Source organism: Bemisia tabaci, chromosome 3 (genome assembly GCF_918797505.1).
Source record: "Bemisia tabaci chromosome 3, PGI_BMITA_v3".
Lineage (NCBI taxonomy): Eukaryota > Metazoa > Arthropoda > Insecta > Hemiptera > Aleyrodidae > Bemisia > Bemisia tabaci.
This window is the reverse complement of record NC_092795.1, coordinates 48,037,821-48,060,117: the sequence shown is the minus strand read 5'-3', so window position 1 is coordinate 48,060,117 and position 22,297 is coordinate 48,037,821. Positions and strand designations below refer to the sequence as shown.

Here is a 22,297-nt window from a genome sequence, read left to right as displayed (position 1 = left end):
TTTAAATGTGAAATCAGCATTTGAAAATGATCGCCCATTCTTTTAACGTTATAAATACGTAATCAATATTTAACTTTTTTCCGTGCGCAATTTCTTGAAAAACTCGAAAATGGACACAAGCCATTTTCGTACGACTCGATTCAATATTTTATGCTTTAAAATCGTGAAGGATTCCAAGCCCTCCACAGACTTGTGGGGGGGGGGGGAGAGGGGGGGGTCAACGGAGAAACACGACGATAAATCAAAGAAACTTGTAGCAAAGTTGGATCCTTGTCTCAAGTCCGGGTGAGTGACACTGAAAACACACCCGAAAACCTCGAGGACTCGGGATTATCCTGGGAGTCCCGAAACCCTAAACCGCAGGAGGGACACGAGATCCCAGAAATTTTCGAGCCCGGCAACGCGGGGGCGGGGATATTGGGGGTCAGGGATGCGTACACGTGGCGGCCATAAACCCGCGTATCAGCGCCCTGCACCGCACTCGATGTGTCCCTTCGAAGCCTATTATCTCTTATGTCATTTTATTACCCGGCTTAAATCGCCGATTCCCCCTCGCATTTCCGTGTCAGCGTGTCGCGATAAAAGTCCCCCCTCGCCCGCCCGCCCCCCCCCGTCCCCCGCTTCCATACACTTCCGGGGAAAAGTGAGAGTGCTCAGTTGCTATATTAAATCGACCATGCCCGACCGATTTCTTTCGAAAGTTTCCGCATTGAACTTTCCACGACCTGGATCGAATTTTCCGTATGTTTCAGCAGTCCTAAATGCTGACGCATTCACAATCAGGAGGAACGCTGTATGAAGAATTTTACCAACTTGAACGCAATAAATGTTTTTTTTTTTTCCTTTTTGAAAGTTATTAACAGGATTGCCACAGTCAGGGAATACCGAGAAATGTCGGGAAATTTTAATAAGGTAGGGAAAATCTAGAAATTTCAGGGAAGAATCGGTAAGCACCTATTTGTTTACTAGAATATGGGTTTGACGTTTCGAATAACAAAATTTGCCCGAAAACTATTTCCAATGATGTCTATTTGACCATCTGGCATATCTTCAATTGTCAGGGAATTCCCTCAAAATGTGTCCGGGAAATCAGGGAAATGTCAGGAAATTTCAGTTTCCAGATTTGGTGGCAACCCTGTCTAAACGTTTTCCCTCGAAATCGTCAAATTCTTTGAACCAAATTCTAAGTAAAATTCTGTGAAAAATAGAGGGAGGAGGGGAATTTGCGCAAGTCCACTCGGAAATTCGTGGTGTATCAAAGGAAATCGGCAAAGTTTGAACGCTAATATGACGCTCATCCTTAACTAGCACTGCAGTAGCGCTTTATTAAATCGAACATGTCCGATCGATTCTTTCCGAAAGTTTCCCGGACGAATCGAAGGTCGACCCTCGTCATATTTTCCACATATTTCGATAGCCATCAGTGGTGGCTGTATATTGACATTTGGTGGAAGTGTAAATGCACCCACGCGACGTTATCAAGCATAATCCTTTCTTTCAGTGGCCTTAACGGCCAAGAAAAGCACCAATCAAGGGTGGATTTCTATCTCCGCTCCGATGTTTTTAACGGTGAAGCGCTGGCGACTGATAATATTAAGTCACAAATGGGTCAGCCTCACTTCTCTCGGAATGTTACTAATAACCCCTCCCCGCACCCCTCCCGGGAGCTCTTGCTTAAGTCCCCCCTTCCCTCCAGCGCCCTTTTCCCCGTTTTAAGCCCCCTCGTTTTTTATTGGCGCCCTTTTCCGTCTCCCAACTAAGTGTGCGCTTCTTTATTCACTCTCGCTTAAGTGGCCTCGAGCCCCACCACGAAAAGAGGCCAGATTTTATAACCTCCTATTATGGCCTCATTCTAACTTCCGACCGTAGGGTTGAATTAAATTGAGTTTAGGTGGACTTCTGTTTTGGAGTCGCATCGGATTTTTATTCGCTGGAAATAGATAAGAAATTTATGGGCAAAGGATTCTTTGATTCCAAAAAAAGGAGTCTTGCCTTTACAATCAGATTTACGATGCCTTTCATAATCAAGCATTCCTTTTTTTTCAAGAATGAAGAAAGTGAGGAGCATGATTCTTTAACAGATTTTTCCTCCGAAATTTTCATAATGCAACCGACTGCAATTTTTCATCGATTAATTATTTTATGCGCTAAGGGAGGCCGTCTGCAGTCAAATTATGGGTCTCAAACTTTATTCAATATTTCTGATAGGCCGAAAATTTTGCTTAATCCTCCCTTGCGCTCACGAGCGTGAAAAACATGGGCACTACTAGTTGTTTAATCTACAAAAATATTTTTTGTATTGTTTGGAAAGTGTTGACGCACAGCATTATGGTAGTAGCACTTTATGCAATTTGTTGTAGTGGACAACAAAATGACTTCAAGCTACGTTTTTACTAATATTGCTCAAAGCAAGTATTGTGTGAAACCGTTTTTCTCTGTGAAGTCCTATAAAGATGGTCAAGGCCGATAAGCTTCGACAATTTACATAAATACTTTTATTTTAATGTGAGTTAACAACTTCATTTTAATCCACAGCATTGGCTATCTCATTAAAAAGAACAAAAAACAAACTGCGTTAAACGCACGAATCGTTATGTAGCTAACGTGCATTGAAAATGCAGAAACCTGGAAATCTGAACACAGTAACTACTTTTGCACCAAACAGCGTATCTCATCGAGGGAAAATTGAGCTCGACTGAGCTTTTTTGCTCTCTTTCGCGATTTCCACTTTTCCGGATTTTTAACGCTCGTTGGCTACATTTCCAACTTACTGTCTAACAAATAAAAAGTCAATCAAACTTCTAATTACTCCTCTGAATAATTGACGTCGAGGGGGGGGGGGGGACATCGACAGTGGAGCTCGACAAAGGCACTAAAGGCAGTATTAATCAGTGGAACTGGCGAGCTACCAATAATTACGCGTGTGGTATGAAGTTCGGAGAGTATAAATTATCGAAATCCGAAAATTGGCAGCCGTTCGATCCGTCTGCCTTTTCCGTTCAAAAATGCGTCCTGTGTACGTTGCCCCGGGAGAGGGGCGACTAAAATGGATCAATGACATTAAAACGCGACACAAACTTTTCCCATCCCGGGACGAGTTGCGTCGCGTCGCGACTGTTTGCAAAAGGAATTAGTGGAAACGTTCAAAGTCGTTGAAATGGTCTGCTGAGTGGCGGTCGTATCGACCGTAACCGCATCTCGTTGTCTCCAGTGGTCTAGAATGGTATGTATACCTCCGCAGGTTTACGTTCAAGGACCCGTGAACTTCTTCGGTATACCTTCATCAATCTATTTGAGGTGGATTTTAATGAATCTAGGGCATTTTTGGAGACTTTTGAAAGTTTAAAACGAATTTTTGCGTCGGATCGGGTAGAGCGTGTTAATCCGACACTGGATAAAAAGTCGCTTGGATCTGGAGTCGAGACTCTTGAAAACAATGACAAGATGAAATACTCTTGATTCAATCGGATTTTTGCTTAAATCGAGAACCAATCCTCTTAATTTAAGCGGATTTCCTTTTGATCCAAGCCAAAATCCGATTGAATCAAGAGTATCTTTTCTTGTCATTGTTTTCAAGAGTCTCGACTCTAGATCCAAGCAATTTTTTTTTCAGCGGATCCACTGAATCCGTAATTCCTCGTGAGCCCGATCCTAGTTTTTAGGGCTCACCGCAAGGATGGTCGGTGCCCATCGGGGTGAACGTTGAGATCCAAACTGAATCTCGCAGAACACCGGCGGGGGTTTAATGAATCTGGCGGGAAGCTCTATGATTGGTCCAAACTGATGGATGGGTCTGTCGCCTTACTGTTGACACCGATGTCAGCAATATCATCGGATGTAAGACGAATCGATCGGATAGACGAGAAAATTTGTTTTTACCCACCCTTCCCTTCGAGCAAATTTCAGCTCCTCCGAAAACCTCTTTCCCTGAAAACCTCCTCTTCCTTGAAACCCTGAACATGACTTGTGGATGAATCAACGTCCCTGTAAACTGCTTTTCAGCAAAGTCCTGTGGACACTCCGATGTGGACCAGCAAAGCCACGGTCCCACCGGGAGCGTGCGACACGCAAAGCCGTGGGAAGTTAGTCCAGGCGCCTGGTAAGTCTACCTGGAATTTTGGGTACACAGCGATTTTTTTGGCCTACTTTATGTTTTTTGGGTCGCTGAATCCGAATCTGAAGTTTTCGCACGCGTATCTGGTGAGCATTTTCCGCTATTTTGAAAAAATGGCCTAAAAAGGCCTTTTTTTGCGGTTTTTTTGATATAGCGGCTACGGATGAGGAAAAGTCCCGGATTTAGCTAATGTTTTGAATAGCTGACATAATTTGGAAGAAAATGGTGTATACATATGTTAGGTTTGCTTAAAAATTGAGGAAGATACAGCATCGTGAACATCGCGCCTATTCACGTTTTCGCGGCGCACCCGTCAACGCGCGATCCGGCTCGCCGCGGTCAGCCAAGTTCCGAAGCGTTCTAAAGTTCCGAAATCCGAGGTTCCTCAATTTTTGAGCAAACCTAGCATATTCATATACCATTTTCTTCCAAATTTTGTCAGCTATTCAAAACATTAGCTAAATCCGGGACTTTTCCTCATCCGCAGCCGCTATATCAAAAAAAAAACGCAAAAAAAGGCCTTTTTAGGCCATTTTTTCAAATAGCGGAAAATGCTCACCAGATACGCGTGCGGAAACTTCAGATTCGGATTCAGCGACCCAAAAAACATAAAGTAAGCCAAAAAAATCGCCGTGTACCCAAAACTCCAGGTAGCCTTATTTTTAGCTACCAGGCGCCTGGACTAAGTGGACAGCGCGACCGGATACGATGATTTTTAAAACCATCCGTTGCCGCGGACATTGGCGGCGCAAACCGCCCCACCAATGAGAGCATGCAGGTTTAAAATAATGAATTGCGATCTATCTCGCGAATAAACGGTTCACTTCGCGACACCCGTACCTTTTGGAATGAACCGCGTCACGGAACCCCGCGAAATCTAGTTTCCGACGACGTCTAATTGGTAACGCGCTGCATGGGTTCGATGTTGGATGCCATGCGACTGTCTAGTGTTTATCATCGTCGGCGCGGCGCACAGTGGAGCAAGTCTCTGGACGATGTTGGACATGAAATTTCTGACAAAAATTGTAAAATTTTACGATTATCTCGTCACAATTTTAATTTCAAGGGATGCTTTTTATAGACAATCTTACGAGGAAACCAATGAAGCTATGCTTAAAACATCAACTTTTCATATTCCTGAAGATATGCGCTTTTAAAGTTTTTAAATAATGTCCGACCTTTCCTATTGACTCGATCCACTGTGCGCGCGGCGTGGCGCGACAACTTCCTTGGCACGGACTCAACACCCCGTCCCGGGCATTGGTTCATTTGACCGTGCTAAGGAGAAACGTCATATGAACGTCAAATGTTGCCAAACTTCGCTCAATAAAGTAATTATTCTGAAGTTATATGAAAATTTTCCTTTAAAACTTTCTGAACACTGGAAAAAAAAAACAAATTGGATCCAGAGTCCAGACTCTTAAAAACATCGATAAGAAAAAATACTCTTGATTTAATCGGATTTTTGCTTAGATCAAGAACCAAGCCTCTTAATTTGAGCGGATTTCCTTTTGATCTAAGCAAAAATCTGATTGAATCAGAGTATTTTTTCTTGTCAATGTTTTCAAGAGTCTTGACTCTAGGTCCAATGTGTTTTTTTTTTTTCTCCCAGTGAAACCCCAGATTAGATAGTGACTGAAATTTTCCACAAAAATTCAAGGAATGACTGTAAATGTACTTCGGAAAATTCAAATTTTGTCCCATGAAATTTGGCAACGTCTTAAAATTCACACGACGTTTTGTCTTCAGCATCGTGTTGCACGCTGCACTTTGCAATTGACCCGTGACCAGACGACGACGCGACCGCCGAAATCGTAGCGCGGACACCGACCCACGCGAACGCACCAGACTGCATCGGGTGCCGCGAATTTAATTGATGACGTAATCGCCCTCATCTCCGTCGACAGTACATAATTTAATTTTTCAGGCAAATTCGCATCAGGGGATCGCATCAACCCGGCCGGAAAATTTCCTTTGATGTCGCGGTCGAGTCAGTATTCTCCGCGTCATTTTTGGTCGTCGGGAAATCTGCGGTTACCTCTTACCCCTCCCCGGTGCGTTAATTGCTATTATGACTGCATCTGATTATTTTCCACGGCCGGCGCGGAGTCGACGAACCGTAACCTCAGCTACTGTGCCGTGCTAAGGAAGAACGCCGTATGAGCCTTCAGGCGTTGCCGAATTTCCTCCGATGAAATATGAATTTTCAAGGAAACGGTTGGATATTTTCCTTCAAATTTTTAAGAAAATTTTGTTCACAATTCAATCAAAAATATCTGACAATTTTTAGGCAAAGTATGCATAACATACTTCAAAAATGCATGTTTTATTCGGGGAAATTTGGTAATTCTCGAATGTTTATACGGCGTTTATTTCAGCACGGCAGCACTGCATTTTGCGGTTCGCGTGGACTCCGGGACTCGAGAGGGATCCAGAGGGAGAGATCGAGAGAGATCGAGAGGGAATTCTGTCGAGTGGAAACTTCGCGGGAAACAACGAACACGGTAGTTATCAGTAATTGCAGTCTCTGAAACTGGAGAGCTTAGTCCTTAACCGTGCTTTCCCTTTCTTGTTCGAGAAAAAAATTAGAAGAGGTAGATCTCGGAAAAAATCTAGCTTGTACGCTGAAAAAAAAAACTCCGCTAAAACTTACGCCGTACTTACGGGCTATACGATGTAGATGTAAAGGGTTATGGCACTTACTTAGGGACTACAATGTCGGGATCAGTTAAAAGCAATGCATACACCATTAGTTCTCCTATGAGCATAAGTGCGACTAAGCCTGAGATTGCAGTTCCTATAATTGCAAAATTTTGTCCAATTGAAGTCTCAGCTCACTCCGGGGTTATAGGACATTTCGTCAACGATTTTTTGTTCGCGCACCAGGTTTTCCAGTTGGCTTACGTTCACGCGTTTTTTCGGCACGGGAGTTTTGGTCCACATACCAGTTGAGACCCAAAGTTAATTGGTCCACATGTAAATACAAACGACAATTTATTGCTCACGGCGTTTTTGGATGCAAATGTAAAATATTTTGGAAGAATGAGGGTTTGCTTGTTTTTTCCATGTTTTGTTTTCCTTCCGTCCAAACGGGGACTAATATATTATTGAGATATTAGGTAATAATTGGGGAGCGTCAACTCTATGAGACAAAATTCACTAAAACTCTCGTCACCTCTTTGGTGCAAGAGGACTCAATTATCTTTCAAGAAATTCCTACCTTGTTATACCTAACCGGGTAAACCTTTTGATTTGCCTCAGCTGAAGGCTCTTAGATTTTTCCTGTGTACCATAAGTATCTTGATTTATTTTGCGAGGAAAAATCTGTACTTTCAAAGGATGCATGCCTTTCATAATACGTTCAATTTCGTATAATACTGTGCAACACCTCTGTTGTGAAATAGTTGTTTAAAGCGCCACCGCACGACGGGCGGTCAGCCAGCGCGAAACGCGCATTGGCGCCTTCAAACCTAAGTGGATACTTCAAGCATTCCGCAATGCGTGAAGTATCCACTTAGGTTTGTAGGCGCCAGTGAGCCTCTCACGCTGGCAGCACGCCACTCCGCTCTGTTTGGCTCTACATTTATACTCGTAGAGTCAGCGTTTTTTGACTCATGATTTTGAAATGTTTGCACAATCTGCATGAATTATTCTATTAAAAATTGATGGGGAAAAAAAATCTGTATCAAAGGAGAATATAATGTGTGTTTTTTAAATATTAGTGGTTCCGTGTCAAATTTAATGATTTCCAAAGCATTTAATTTTTTCCTTTTACATTTTGTGCTTTTGTTTTACTGTGCTGCAGCGAGGTGTACGCGCAACCGAACGCTCAAAATTTAACGTTTTTGACTCTAAAAGATCGATATACAAATGGGTTAAAACCTGCAAAGATTGCGGGCTTCTTGATTTTTTCCCTCTTTTATTCATTTTTACAGTTTCTTTTAACACAACTGCGGCTCATCGACACAACTCGCGGCTTCTCTCTCAATTTCTCATTTTGATATTGTCAATATAATTTTACATACGGACTAAAATATAATGCTTCGACTCAGTCCCTGTCGCTTATTTTACGCGTGGACGTAAACTACTGGACAAAACAGGTGCGAGGACGAAAAATTGTTGACGGAAGGTCCTGAAACCCACTCCGGAAGCATGACAATCTTTTTTTGTCAAGTGATACCTACTCATTAAGGAAAATTTTCCTCTTAGCTGAAACGTTGACGTGCATTTTACCAATGGGCCTGTTGCATGCAAGAGATACAGCCGTGCGAATAGACTTTTCAGAGGTTAAATGACACGAAAATTACGATGGTCACATTAAAAAAGTCTGAAATACACTCCTTACTGCGCAATTTGCGTTGTTAGGAACGCGCTTTTTCAAATTTCCCGCGTCTGGGGGCAATTTTTCTAACGGAAACAATTAACGGCACCTCGCGGCTATTTCCGGTCAACTAAAACTGACAACATAGCCTAAAAATCGGAGCTCGTGATATCGTGAAATGAAATGTAGAAGGATTGCGTTGGATATTTAAAAGTTGATCGATTTGGTTACCGCATAAAGCTTTATGGACCACTATAAGTGATCACGTTGAGTTGTAAACAAACTGATAAAAAAATAACAACAACAACAACGACTCGGTAGCTTCCAGAAATCACCGAGTGCTGATTGCTCGTTTCCGGTGATTAAAAAACTGCCCCCAGACGCGGGAAATTTGAAAAAGCGCGTTCCTAACAACGCAAATTCCGCCATAAGGAGTATATTTCAGACTTTTTTAATGTGACCATCGTAATTTTAGTGTCATTTAACCTCTAAAAAGTCTATCCGCGCGGCTGTATTTCTTGTATGCAATAGGCCCATTTGCTGACCAGGCAGGCTATCGAGGAAGTTTTATGCGCGGAATCGAAATCAGGAAGGTTTAGAGCAATTACGGTGAAGCACTTTTATCTAATGTTTAAAAATACTGATTTTGTTTGAAAATCATCCGTGTGTGTCTATCAGGGGTGGAAATGAAATATTGAGTTTTATTTCAATTACACAAGAAAATGCTGAAGCCCGAGAAGGCCATTTAATTCTAATGTCTTCGTAACTTTCTCATTTTCCTTTCACTCGTGGAAATAACAACTTGTTCTGATAGCCGTGTTGTTAGAAAATTCTAGTCCAAGTTTCAAAGAATCAAGAAAAGGAGAGGGACTTAATTGAAATTGAAGGTTTATCGGGACTGAAAATCGGAATAGGTATAGTCAGCAATCATCGACGCACAGAAATATGGAAGGAGGTTCGTTCAGAGATCGCCTTTTGCATAAAACGGTGCAATTACTGCAACAATGATTTTCATCCGTCACGCAATTTACGGAAGTCTTTTGAAACAACAGAAAACTTTTGATCTCCAGTCCGGTGTGACTAATTTAACTTCCTTGACCGACCGTTGACTCGATGTTTTGTTTCTCTCCCTCAAATTTTTAATTAAAAATGAAAAAAGTTCCCTTCTCTCATCATGAACTCCTGTCCTCTGCAAAGAACGCAATCCCCCCTCCTCATTTGGACTTGTACGTTCTGAAAAGAACCATGTTCAAAAGAGTTGAATTACAAGAAACCAGGGCTCTGCAACTAGATTCACATGCTTTTTAACTCTCTTAATGATCTAAGTCATTTTTTCTAGGTAAAAAACCAAGACAAACAAACAAGAAACAAGACTAAAAAACATTAATTAATACTTGAGACGTTTTGGTTGTTGACTCAACCATTATTTGTCAGTATAAAACGAGAAAAAGTGAAAATTGAAAACCTGTGTTTTTTCATAGTTCCTTGTAGCATAAATAAGTTTAGTAGGAATTATTTTAGAAAATTGCCAGGCGGACAGAGTATCTATTATCCTCAAAGCTACAAATCGCAAAAACTGTTTATTTGAAGCCATACAAAATAGCAAGCCTTGGTTCAATGTTTTACCCGCTTTATCTGCTCTGAAAAATTTCGGTTTAGGGCGGGAAAGCCCATATTTCGATTGATATTTATGGCGATCCCGGGGGGCTTGCTGTGGATTGGTCTAAAAGCTGCTCCTCAGGTTCAGGCCGAAGTGGAAACAACTCCTCGTAAGGGACGTTAAGGAAGATCCTGTTGAGCCTTTCCGTCCAAAAGTCTTCCCATTGCTTCTCAGCTGGTTTGTTGGCCAACCCAACCATTATTCTCCATGTTCGATTAATGGTCGCCACCACCAACTGGCCTGAAATAAAAAATAAGAAGTCTCAAGACACTTTAAGTTCCGAAAAATACCGAAAGTAAATACCGAAAGTGTTGAAAACACCGAAGTGAAATCCAGAATGTACACCCTCCTTCGAAGCAACCATTTATACGTCGAGGTTAAAATAGGTCCCGCACCCGCGGGCTTGAATCCTACTAGCGGTTACAAATTTTCGCAGAACTGACAAGTGGATCTGTAAAACAGATTCCACTTAACCTCGCGTAGTTTTGCCTATCTCCGATGTGTAAGTACAACGAATAGTTTGCTAAACGGAACTTAAGCCGTTAAACCAGCAGGTAACGGAAACTCGACGTAATAAAAGCAGAAAACCGCGTAAAATTGCATACATCGAACGATACATCAAACATGTGAGATGTATCGATATCGATTGGTTCAACATGTAAACATAGCCTCAAAAGTCAATCGAGTCATCTGAGGGGTCAAGTTTTTTGTGATAGATTTTTTTTATGTGAGTACAGAATGGTAATGAAAAGTGAAATTGTCAGGAATTTTCTCATTTTCAGCTTTCCCAACTGAAATCTTGAAATATTTGTTCGCGGTTATGGTCCATTGTTTTGAACCAAACGATACATCGAACCACCATATCGAAGATGATCCGTCGCATCCCAAGCGTTAGCACCATCGTTGGGCACCATCCAAGCGTTTGTTATATTGGGCAATAATATTCGGAGTTTATGTCCTCTATTCGCTGCCACGGCACTTTGATCAAAGCGACATTAATAGTTATTTGTTAAGACACTCAATTTTATGGTAAGTTTATTTTTGTCGGACGGTGGAAAAACGACGGCGCAGCTGTGAATTTTAAGCCACCAAATCTCACAAAACTGTCCTCAAGGATTAATAACGGCGAGGGTGGAGTTTTACTCGATTTGCGGTTTAATACTCGGAGCTTTTTTTGATGAATCCCCGTCTTTAAATTACGTAATACTGGTGTATAAGCTCGCCCCCCCCCCTCCCACGAAAGAACGTAACTAACTATCTATGTTGCCAAATCTCTACTCGCTAACTGAATTTTTATCAGGAAGATCTTGGTTATTTCTAACTGAGAATTTCACTGATTTTTCTTCTGACCTCATGCAAAAATCAAAATAATTTCGGACGAAAATTGCTGTGGTACATTCTCAAAAAAAAATCAAGTCAACTCTGCAAGTTCTGCAGTTCGAGTCAATTTCGCAACCTTGGAATGGAGTTACCCTCCTTCGTCCGGGAATCGAAGAGTTGACCCTCCCAATCTTGCTGTGCAACTGCTGCGTTTATTCCTTCTATGTAAAAAATCACGAAACGTGTTGTGACAAACCCTCCCTATTTTGAAAATAATTTTTATCATGCTGAGTGTATCAATGTTAATTTCAAGTATGAAACATAATCATATGTTTGTATCAATTGAGAACTCAAGCGCGGGAAAATTGTCTGCAGTGTGTGCTCGATTGATTTATCGAAAACCATGTAACTAAATGTAAAAATGCTACACAGCCAGGGCCGGATTAAGGGGGTGGCCACATGGGCCATGGCCCATGGCGGCAAATGGGGGGGGCGGCAAATTTAGCAATTGTTTTAAATGTTGGTATAAAAAAAATCGGATTCATGAATCCGATTTTTTCTTTCTCTGCAGAAAAAGAAATTATCAATGAGAAAAGGGGACAAAAACTCTCTTTCTTGAGAGTGTGGTAATTTCTAATTTTATCGTTTTTCGGTGATAAAAGAGACAGCATCTTTAATTAGTCGAGTTAAGAGAGGGACTAAACACTCAATTTGGCCTGGAGCTCAGCGCAGAGAGGAATGATGACGAGGACTTGAGATGAAAAGGACAAGCCCTCGGCACGGCCGCGGCGGTCGACATGTAACACATATTAGCGCCTACAAGACTGCATGAATACTTCACGCATTGCGTCAAACACAATGCGGTCGGGAGCGGTTTGCGTGAAACGCTTTACAAGACTGCAGGAATACTTCACGCATTGCGCCAAATACAGTGCGATCAGCCCGGCGCAGCGGCAGAAGTTAAAATTATTAAACCACATTTATGTTTATGTTCTTTCATAATTGTTTGGTTCATTTCCCATAAATGGAGGACCTTGTCCACACAGATATACATATGTTTACGGAACTTAAGTTTCGCAGCGCGCTACTTATGAACCACTACAATCTGGAACTCCACACGAAGAAAACGTACAAACCCTTTCTATCCTCGGTGCGTTACTTATTTTAGCGGAGGCTCCTGAAAAACGGAGGAATTTAATAAGTGAATGGCATTTTGCGTAACTTCAGCCCGCGATATGTGCGGGGAAATATTCTGTGGCGTCTGTAATGGATAATTTTTCCCCCGGTGCGAGGAATCAGACTTATGACACTTCTTCCACCGCTTCGGAGCGTCATTTATTTCAATGACAACCTTCGGAAAACGGAAAAATTTAATAATTTAAAAGCATTTTACGTTTAGCCTCGTCTCTAAGGGGTAGTTTCAAAGAACTTAGTCGCAGCATCGAATTGAACGAAAGAAACTTCAGCAATTTTTCGTCGTCATCGTCTCCATGGGACGGGGTTCTCACGTTTTTGTGCCGGAACACAATCGTCAGACGAACGAAGTATTCAAAATGTAGGTAGAAGCAGGTCAAAATTAAATGACCGAACGTAAAATAAACAATGAAATCAACAATCAATTTGACAACAAATAATGGCACATAATTTGCTTCCCGTTTCTTCTTCTTCTTCTTCTTCTTCTTCTTCTTCTTCTTATTTTTATTTTGCTCCTTCTTCTTGCAATTGCTCTTATGGTTGCTCTTGGAATGGACATTAATACTGATTGGTAGTACCTCCTTATTTTTTGTAAGTGCAATACGTCGCGGCGAAAAATCGCGGGCGAACGCCCCGTGGAGACAAGGCTTAACGTAACGTTTGCCGTTATCGTTGCTCCTCTGCCGTAAGGGCACATCTCTGTTTCCACACGAGCCCTAAAAAGCATGGAGTTTTATGTATAATAAAGGTCACGTGGAAATCGAGATACGCCCTTACGTCAGACGAGCGACGTTATGTGCGGGAAAAAGTTCGCGGAGTCTGAAATGGGCACACTTTCTCTCGATGCACAAGTAGCAAACTAACAACTCCTTAAATCCTATTTCATGCGTCGTTAAGGTTTTACTCACCGATCCGTTCATTGCCAATGGCGGCATTTTCGGCCGTAACTTTGAAGGTATCTATTTCCGGGAGGCCGCGGAGACTCAAGATTTCCATGTACGGGGCCGTTTTCTCTTGACTTCCCCGGATCGTCCATGTTCCACTTACGCCACCTGTTCAAATGTACAGTTTGTTTGATAGTATGATTTTTTTTTAATTGTTTATTATCAGCTATACTTACTGTAACATATGATGCTGATTTCCTGTTCGCAAACAAGAGCGCCGCAGGTTTCCAGAGTATATTGTGGATCACGGAAAAAAGAGGTAGGAGTCGTTGAATGATATGGGCATTTCCAGTTAATTGTGGTAGTGTCCCAATAAAGTATGTTACTAACCCAAATGTTGCGGCACTGCCCAAATTAATTAGCAGTGCCTATACCATTCAACAAATTGGGGGTAGTACTATAATTTAGGACATAATCCCTTATCTTTTTCTCCCGATTATTTTCAGAATAAAATTGAGCTACTCAATTTTCTCAATCTTTTGCAATGCTTACTCCTAAATTAATTTTGTTCGAAGTCACTTCTCTTTTTTCAAAACAATGTCGCTTTTTGTACCTCATCCTCATTCATTCGCTGTAGGCTGCAGTGAAGCTAAATAACTCATTTTGTTTAGATCATTTCGTCGAGAATTTGATGAATAACGCCTCATAAATTCATACGTGTTGACAGTCTACCAAAATATATACTTTTGCTCAAAATATTTTTATTTTTCGTATCTTACTGAATTTTTTAAATCAGTTTTAAGCACTCTCGAGGTCAATGATAATACTTATTGTCCTTCTTATTTTACTCAGAGAAGAATTGTTTTAACCTACCGAGAGCCACTTCGAAGGGACCTGCGCCGACGAACTCGTATCTGCCGATTTTCCCGCTCATGTCGAATCGACCGACGCCGACAATACTCGGAGCCCACCAATCAACTTCAGTTATGAGTTTTTTCGGGTCAGCAACGTTGGCCCTGCAAAAAATATTTTGGAAATCATTTTATGGCTTAAAATTTTGTGTACTCGTCTCAAGTTTGGTTTTTCAATCGATCGATAAAAAGCAAAGAGATTCTAGTTTTTCCACTCGAAATTCAACGGGATGGAAGGTAAACTATTAAGGCCCCTTAAAGATCAAGAAAGTAAACTTTACAGAACGTCACCGTCAAAAGTTGAGCTTTCCTTAGATTTAGCACTTTTTGTATGGTCTACGGCAAGGACAAAAATAATTATAATTTTGTTCTTACCTCAGACCGTACAAAAAGTGCTATATATAAGGGATATTCAACTTTTAACTCTTCATCTGTTGTTCAACTCTGTCTAGTCATAAATATAAAGTTGTCTTGTGAGTTCTAACAGTAAAAAATGGTTATTATGTACATTAGAACTTTATTTATTCTCCTTGAATTTAAGTTCGCGCCCGGGCCTACGGTAAGGACAAAAAGTCTAAAAAAAGTGAAAAGTTATTTGAAGCTACCACTGTACCATTCAGTGCCAAGAAACTTGAAGGTATGCGCTGAATACCTCAGCAATTGATAAACGTTCTCGATTTTCATTGATTTAAATTCCAAGTATCAAACAAATTAACTCACCTCACATCTAAAATTCTCAACTTTGACCATCCGGAAAAGTTAATTCCTCTTATTGACATACTGCCTCGTAAAACGCTCGTTTTGAAATCTCCGTTGAATTCTTTCCAGTGCAGAGGGTCGATGCTCTCGTTCATCATCCCCGGAATCCCTGCAAAATCGGGTGGGTTTCTTATTCATCATTTGCATTTTTTTGCATCACATTTGCATTCATCATAAGGTGCGGAAAAAGGGCGTGTCTGGGATTAGTATGCAGCGAAGATTAGAATGAATAGGAAACAAGATTGCGTCTGTTTTTGAAGATAAAATTCACCTCTTTTTCCCCGTTTTTTCGCTCCTTTTTAGCATGTCATCCCTCTCTAGCCGTAGGGTCTATGAGATCATCACGATGCAGCTGTTTCTCATATTTATCTCTTAATTTTCCTTTATGAAAACTGGAACGCCCCCCAAAAAAGGGGGATGTTGCATCGTGATAACATTTAACACCCCGTTTTAAAAGTCTTTTCCAGCCCTGGAATTCGTATTGGTAGAGTCGTTTCAGAACAGCTATCTATAAACGAAAAGGTTGATTGATCGACTTTTTTTCATGTTTACCGCAAGCGTTGGGAAATTACGCTGTTTTTTTTAGGGGGGGGGGCGAAATTGCATTAAAAAAACTTTCTTACCTTGTTTGAAAAAGAGAACCTGCCAGAATAAAAAAAATTGCGGATGCTTATTACTTTAGGTAGCTATCGCCTCGAGTTCAAAATTCTCCTGATTACAGTGCTGATTTCTAGTTAGCGCTTTTTTGAAGTCCCCCTCCTCCTGTTGCTTTGCACATATTCTCAGCGGAGAGAAACGTAAAGGAGCCTATTTCAGTATTCCAAGGGTAGTTAGGAACCATCGATAGAATATTGCCATGGTTACCTGCTCTAAAGCGTGGAAGGTTCTGCTGCAAATTGAATTTCAGGCACTCGTTCAGTTCAGCGCTGGGCATACTCCTGAAACAGCTCCGTTCAAATCTAGCTGCAAAACGTAAAAAACATATCTCCGTAATTCTCTTCTTTAGAAATGGGGAGGATAAAGTGCAAAAAACTCAGAACTCAACGATCCATACTAATTGGACGATTTATGTCGAAACGACCTATGTTGCAAGCAAATCTCACGCACTTAGTTCCTTTTAGCATAAATACGTCCAATTGATCCAACCATCTAACAAGAAGCCATAACAGACTCGAATTGTTAATGATATAGAATTATCTACAGGGTTATTCAAAAATCACGCACCACTGGCCATGAAGGGGGTGGCCGTTTGAAATTTTTGAGTTGCCCTCCGCCCCCCTCCCCCCGAGGGGATAAAAAATTGGAAAGTATCTAAACACGTTTCCCCCTCGATAGGAGGAAAAACGTCTTAAACCGCAAATTGATATCATCATTAGAACTAAAAGTTTTGGCCAGTGGTGCGTGACTTTTGAATAACCCTGTATATCTCCGAGCGCTTTGATTGGGCCGTTGATTAAAAGCGTAAAAGCAGGGTTGGATTTCAAAAGCCCAATACAATCCAACATTCGTATCGTTCGCCGTAATTATTTTTTAAAATTGAAATATTGTGAAATAGCACCCAGTAAGACCTTTTTTTAAAATGGGTTTACCGTGGAATCGTAGATAATAAAGAGCAAAAAATGCAAACCATTTCATTACTAAAACTACGTACTTTTTATACGTAGGCCGGCCGTTCAGCTGACAATGAAACCTCGCATCACACTAACTTGAGCTTTTCATTTTGAATAAGCAAGTTAACGTCGGTATTGGGCTGAGAAATTTAAAATTCTTGAAACTATTTGGGATTTTGCGGTTCAAACTGCTTTTTGAATGAAAATGTGTGTCAAAAAGGCACATTTTTCAAAGAAGCCGACGGAGGCGTTTTAACGCATGTTTTCAGTGGAATAAGTGCACTTCCAAAAATTATCAAGTATAAAGAAAAACATACACAACATTATGGTACTCACGATATTTAGCCTCCTTGGCATCCTCGTCACTTCGGACCAATGGGATCAAACACAGAAGAGAAACGCTCAATATGTTCTTCATATTGATTGTTTTAATCAAATATAATCAGAAATAATATCAAAGGATTTTAAGTTTTCCACTGTTATTACTTAACAATAATTCTAGTTTTTCGTCTGGCGTATTCAAAACTTCCCGAATTCGTTTTAGGCTTGCGTGGGATTAATTCCAAGGAGTCAATTCGGCGCGAAAGTTTTTCAAAAACGGATAGTCATATTTAGTCCACTGACATACCTACACTGAACTGGTTGCTTTAATTCTTTCACATTATTTATACACAACCCGCTGTCAAAATATTTGCCAAAATCGAGCTGTGGATGCGGGCTCCTTGATTGGCGACTCTCAGGATATGATTTGGCGGAGAAGTCTAGTCGGCATTAGTCGCCGAATCTCATATGTAACCTTGATATTTAGGAAAATTTGCGACATTGTTTCGCCCGATTTGGCATTGTGTAATTTATTTTTTCGATGTGGTGATAGTGCAGCATTGTTGGTTATAGGGGTGATACAAGTGATCACGTGGAAATGGGACACGATATCAAGCTTGTTAATAGGTTCGTTCGGCAAAAAAAGTGTAAGCGTCGATTCAGATCTTCTCCATAAGGGCAGTAGATTAGCGGATTCCCCCCTTTCTCCTAGACCCTTCTTTTTGAAAGTTGATTTAGTGTCGTTTACTGATGTCATAACGAAAAGGAAAGTGTTGGATTATGAAACCGTCTGCAATCCGCAACAGTAAACAAAGGTTTCACTTTTTTTTTTAATCGTAGGTTATTTAATGGCACAACATTGGAATTCTCAATGCCCCCCCCCCCTTCAAAAAATTTAAGAGTGTTAAAATACACATCAAAATCTTAAGCAAGTTTTTCTAAAATTTCGCATAACAAAAATGTAGAGAATTGGGTAATTTAGGGGAAGGAATTAAATATTCTCATGGCTGATGTCTTTGCTTGGATGGGTGCTTAAAAAATTTGATGTCTTGTACAAATAAAACCTTATGCAAAATTTTAGCCTAGGTATCTGTTTCTTAATGTCCTTTCCCCCAACTCGTATGCATGTATATGAGCGCTCATATATTTCTAAATTCTCTTATTTTGCAAAACATTACGGCTCACGACGACTCATTAAGAGTAAAAAGTAAAAAACTAGACCAGTCCAGCTTACTGCTATTAGCCGAGTCACAGCACAGCACATCTCCAATTCGTTCAAAATTAAATTATGTCGGTTTATCTTTTTATGTTCGTTGTTTTTCGCAGTCGTAGAACTTCCCAGAGTAAGTTAATTAAAACGTGTACGAAAACTCTATCTCATTAGCGTAACTGCACACTGATGCGGATTTGCATAATCCTTTTGCCTCTCGTCGTGTCGGATCTTATATTGCCGAGTTGCTTATCATCTCCCGGCTGGGATATTTTAATTAAAATAATTTAATTAATAACTTTGTGAAGAATGTTTCGAAGTTCATTTCGTGCAATTAGTCAACCCGTACTCGCTGAGCCGCTGAAGCTGTGTTACACCACCAAAATATACCTGCGAAATTTCAAAGCTGGCACTGGTAGGTACTCGTCGCACGGTGGTAAGGCCACTGGAGCAGAGTCCATAGCCGATAGGGTACAGCGTTACAGCCTTATTTTACTCTCGGCCATTGCGTATTCATTAAATGCTAAATTTCTGCTGAATGCTAGCTCCTAGTGGTGAGGCATGATGTTTGGTCGATTTTCGATTTTTCTTCTTTTAAAGCTATGCTAAAGAATCCATGATTAAGGTGTTCGTTGCAAAAACCCTACTTACCGAACCTTTTCCATGCGTTTAAGTGACAGATCAATCGATTTATCGCAAAGCACGCCATGCCTTGCCACGGTTTTTAAGGTTATGCCATTAATTTCGCGAAGAAATTGAAAAGCTTGCCAGAGAAAGAGCCCGCAGTGAAAAATCTTGTTTGGAAAAAATGCATTCGGAATTTCCATAATTACTTTCTGGACACGGATGGCGGCGTACATCGGAGCTTGCATTCCAATTTGCGGTGTAAGTCACAGTCAAATAAGTCACAGCTAGAAAGTAAAAATGAAAAATTCGAACGTATTAGAGCTCTCCCGATTATTTTTTCTTGGTTGGGTTGGGATACGTTCGAACTAGGAAATGTCTGGACGCTCCATATTCGAGATGCAACTGTATGATACTCGATCGGCACGGTTTATTTACGGCACATTTCTCTGACATGCACTCGTGCATGTAACAACATTATGAGAACGTAAGCCTCGTTATGCATGCAGAGTGCTTGGCGTCGCGGAGTCGACTCAAAGTGGCGCTAATCACGTTACATCTCTTGGAAGTGGGTATCGTTATTGGATTAATACGCGTTGATTATGTCGCGGTCGAGCTTGATCATAGACGAACGAATTCAATTAGTATAGATAAAGCCATTTGGACGTATTTCTGTCAAATGGAACTATGTGCATTACGACATGAGCCCTGAGACCCATAAAAATATATGCATAGCAGGGCTCACGCCACAATGCACATAGTTCCGTTTGACAGAAATACGTCTATTTCACGCTCGGGTGTGATAGATCAGCCGTGAAACCGACCAGGTTTCTCCCTGAAGACGATTCTGCGCGGGAAACCTTCCAACTTTCTGCGGTGATTCTGCGGACGGGTGGTCTTGCGCACGCGACTCAGGGATAGAGACTCAATCCTGATTATTCGATTGACATTCAAGTTCACGGGGAAAAGCTCGCGTTACACTCACGGGATAAAATGTTTGGCGTTAGAGTCACGAGAAGGACAGGTCAGTGAGACTGATTTTTGGAATTAAGGACTACAATATCTGGCTCTATTCAGGAACATCTTTGTGTTATTAGTTTCCCCGTGCACATAAGTGTTTTTAGACAGTGTGTTTAGAGACAGTAATTGTAGTTCCTAATTGCAAAATGTTGTCCAATTGGCGGTACCTAACTAATTTGCGTCCCATCCCTGCCAGTTCAGGACCACAACATACCCCGGATTGCGACTTAGCCCCAAACTGGCAGGTGTGGGACGCGAACAATTTAGGTAACACTTTATTAGTCTACCTACGTGGCTTGTGTCTCCGACGCAATAAAAGTTTTGCTAAAAGTTTGCTTGAATGACACCCTGAAAAACCGTTTGGATTCCGATAGCTGAATTGTGGGTTACTATGTAGGTCATCAATGTCACTGCTAAACCTCACGAAGTCTACCGACGTCATTATTGGCGTATTTACACGGAAAAAACAACCTAGCGCTGAGCTCCACAGCTTGTAGGACTGGACCCTGCTTAGGAGGGCTCAGCAGTCAGCACTACTGGAAATTGAGCAAACAACTATTCGAACTCTGAAGTAGGTATGTGGTATCACTCGAAATTGAAGGGAAATCTTAGCTTTTCGGCTACCTCTAGTTACATGGTTTTTTTAGCTTCCCGGACAAAAGGGTCCTTTTTGGAAAATTGCGTTTTAAGGGACATGCATTTGATATTTTCATTACTGGCCACTGACAATGACTTGGTGAAACTTCACAAACGCATTTTTCTCAAAACGCGATTTTCGATATGGACCCGTTTTCCGGAAAGCTCCTCATTCGTGCATAGTTCCTTTCAGCTTAAAAACGTCTGAAAAAAAGATCTGAAAAGAACGAGACTTTGGTCTCCGTATTATCTTGTACCCCTCTTTTATTTTCCCTCCATTTCAGTTCAACGGACCCACGAGAATTGGCAAGACGCGGCGCGGCGCCCTGGCGTCACTCCCCGCTCGAAAACCCACCCCCGCGCGAAAAACCCGCGGTTCGCCTCCCCTAAGAGCCAGCGCGGGGCGGGAGCGGGGGTCTAGACATGCGAAGGATGTTTTATCGCGAGCGGAGGGGGGCGACGTGCGAATCCCCCCCCCCCCGTGCCCCCCTCGCGACAGCTCACCCCGGCGAATGTTTCGCTTTACCTTGACCTCCTTTCTCCTCGCCACTTCCGTCCATGCCTACTCCCCCGGGCCTCCCCCTTTCACCACGCCTCGCTTACTACGCCGTAGTAAACGCCACCCCCCCGGCCCCCTGTCCCCCACCGGGTCCCCCATTCTTCGAACCGCGCACCACGTGTTCCCTCGCGCTCGCTTTGTTTTGGGCTCACGCTCCGTTCCCCAAATCCGACGGCTTCGCCGCATTGCTCCGATGTTGCCGTCCTACGCTGGAAAAAAAAAGTAGCTTGGATTTAGAGTCCACACGGAGGAAAAAACTTCGTGCGTGGGACCCAAAGTTTAGGTCATATGGATCGCTGAAGTTTTCGGATTGAGCATCTGAACACTTTAGGTCCAGCTGCTGAGGTTTGGATCACACATCTGAAACTTCAGTTCTTAAATCTGAAGTACTTCGGGAAAAACTTCGGTTCTCCTATCTGAAGTACTTCAGATGTAAAAACTGAAGTTTCAGATGTGTGATCCGAACCTCGACAGCTAGACCTAAAGTGTTCAGATGCTCAATCCGAAAACTTCAGAAATCCATATGACCTAAACTTCGGGTCCCACGCACGAGGTTTTTCTCTCCGTGCAGATCCTTAGAAACGTTGATAAGAAAAAATACTCTTGATTCAATCCGATTTTTCCTTGAATCGAAAAGTCGAGCCTCTTGATTTAGGCAGATTTCCTTTTCTTTCGAGCAAAAAGTCTTAGCCTTACTGAGTCAAGAGTATTTTTTCTTGTCAATGTTTTTAAGAGTCTGGGCTCTAGATCCAAGCGACTTTTTTCCAGTATGCGTCACAAGGAGCTCGGACAATGCCAAATTTCTCTAATGATGTAAAATCCCCTGGAATCTTTCTACAGACATACATTAAAACAGATTTTACAGCGGTCTATGGCGCTCTGCAACACCTAGCCGCCAAAGTCTCCTATCCTCCCAGCTCTTCAGAGAGTCGGAACTTACTCTAAAACTCCCTGCCCCCACCCTTTCACTGGGCGTCCCCTTCGTCTCCTCCCAGGAGGAACCCAATCAAGCGTCTGCTTCGGCATGTCTCTACTTAATTTTTTCACAGGGTGGAATTTTTACACGAGAGAGTTTTACTCGAGAAAATGTTTTTACATTATGTCGAAGAGATTGATGTAGTAGATGCAGCTCACATTATTTTTCACAATTGCTC

The 22,297-nt window shown here is 41.7% G+C and overlaps 2 protein-coding genes across 3 annotated transcripts in view; one reads left to right on the top strand and one right to left on the bottom strand.

Annotated features, from left to right (window-relative positions):
• Positions 1–22,297, top strand: part of LOC109030564 (insulin receptor) — a 380,809-nt gene that overhangs the window by 337,748 nt on the left and 20,764 nt on the right. The gene's annotated exons all lie outside the window — the stretch shown is intronic.
• Positions 9,997–19,454, bottom strand: LOC109030568 (uncharacterized). 2 transcript variants are annotated; one of them, XM_072298486.1, is made up of 6 exons: positions 18,956–19,454; positions 16,028–16,126; positions 15,125–15,272; positions 14,367–14,509; positions 13,518–13,661; positions 9,997–10,335 (listed from the first exon to the last, which is right to left on the bottom strand). In XM_072298486.1, the coding sequence occupies exons 1-6, from the start codon at positions 19,011–19,013 to the stop codon at positions 10,124–10,126; spliced, it is 804 nt and encodes a 267-aa protein (XP_072154587.1). In that variant the 5' UTR covers positions 19,014–19,454; the 3' UTR covers positions 9,997–10,123. The 2 variants fall into 2 exon arrangements, with proteins under 2 accessions (XP_072154587.1, XP_018897138.2); XM_019041593.2 differs by lacking the exon at positions 18,956–19,454 and adding an exon at positions 17,110–18,638.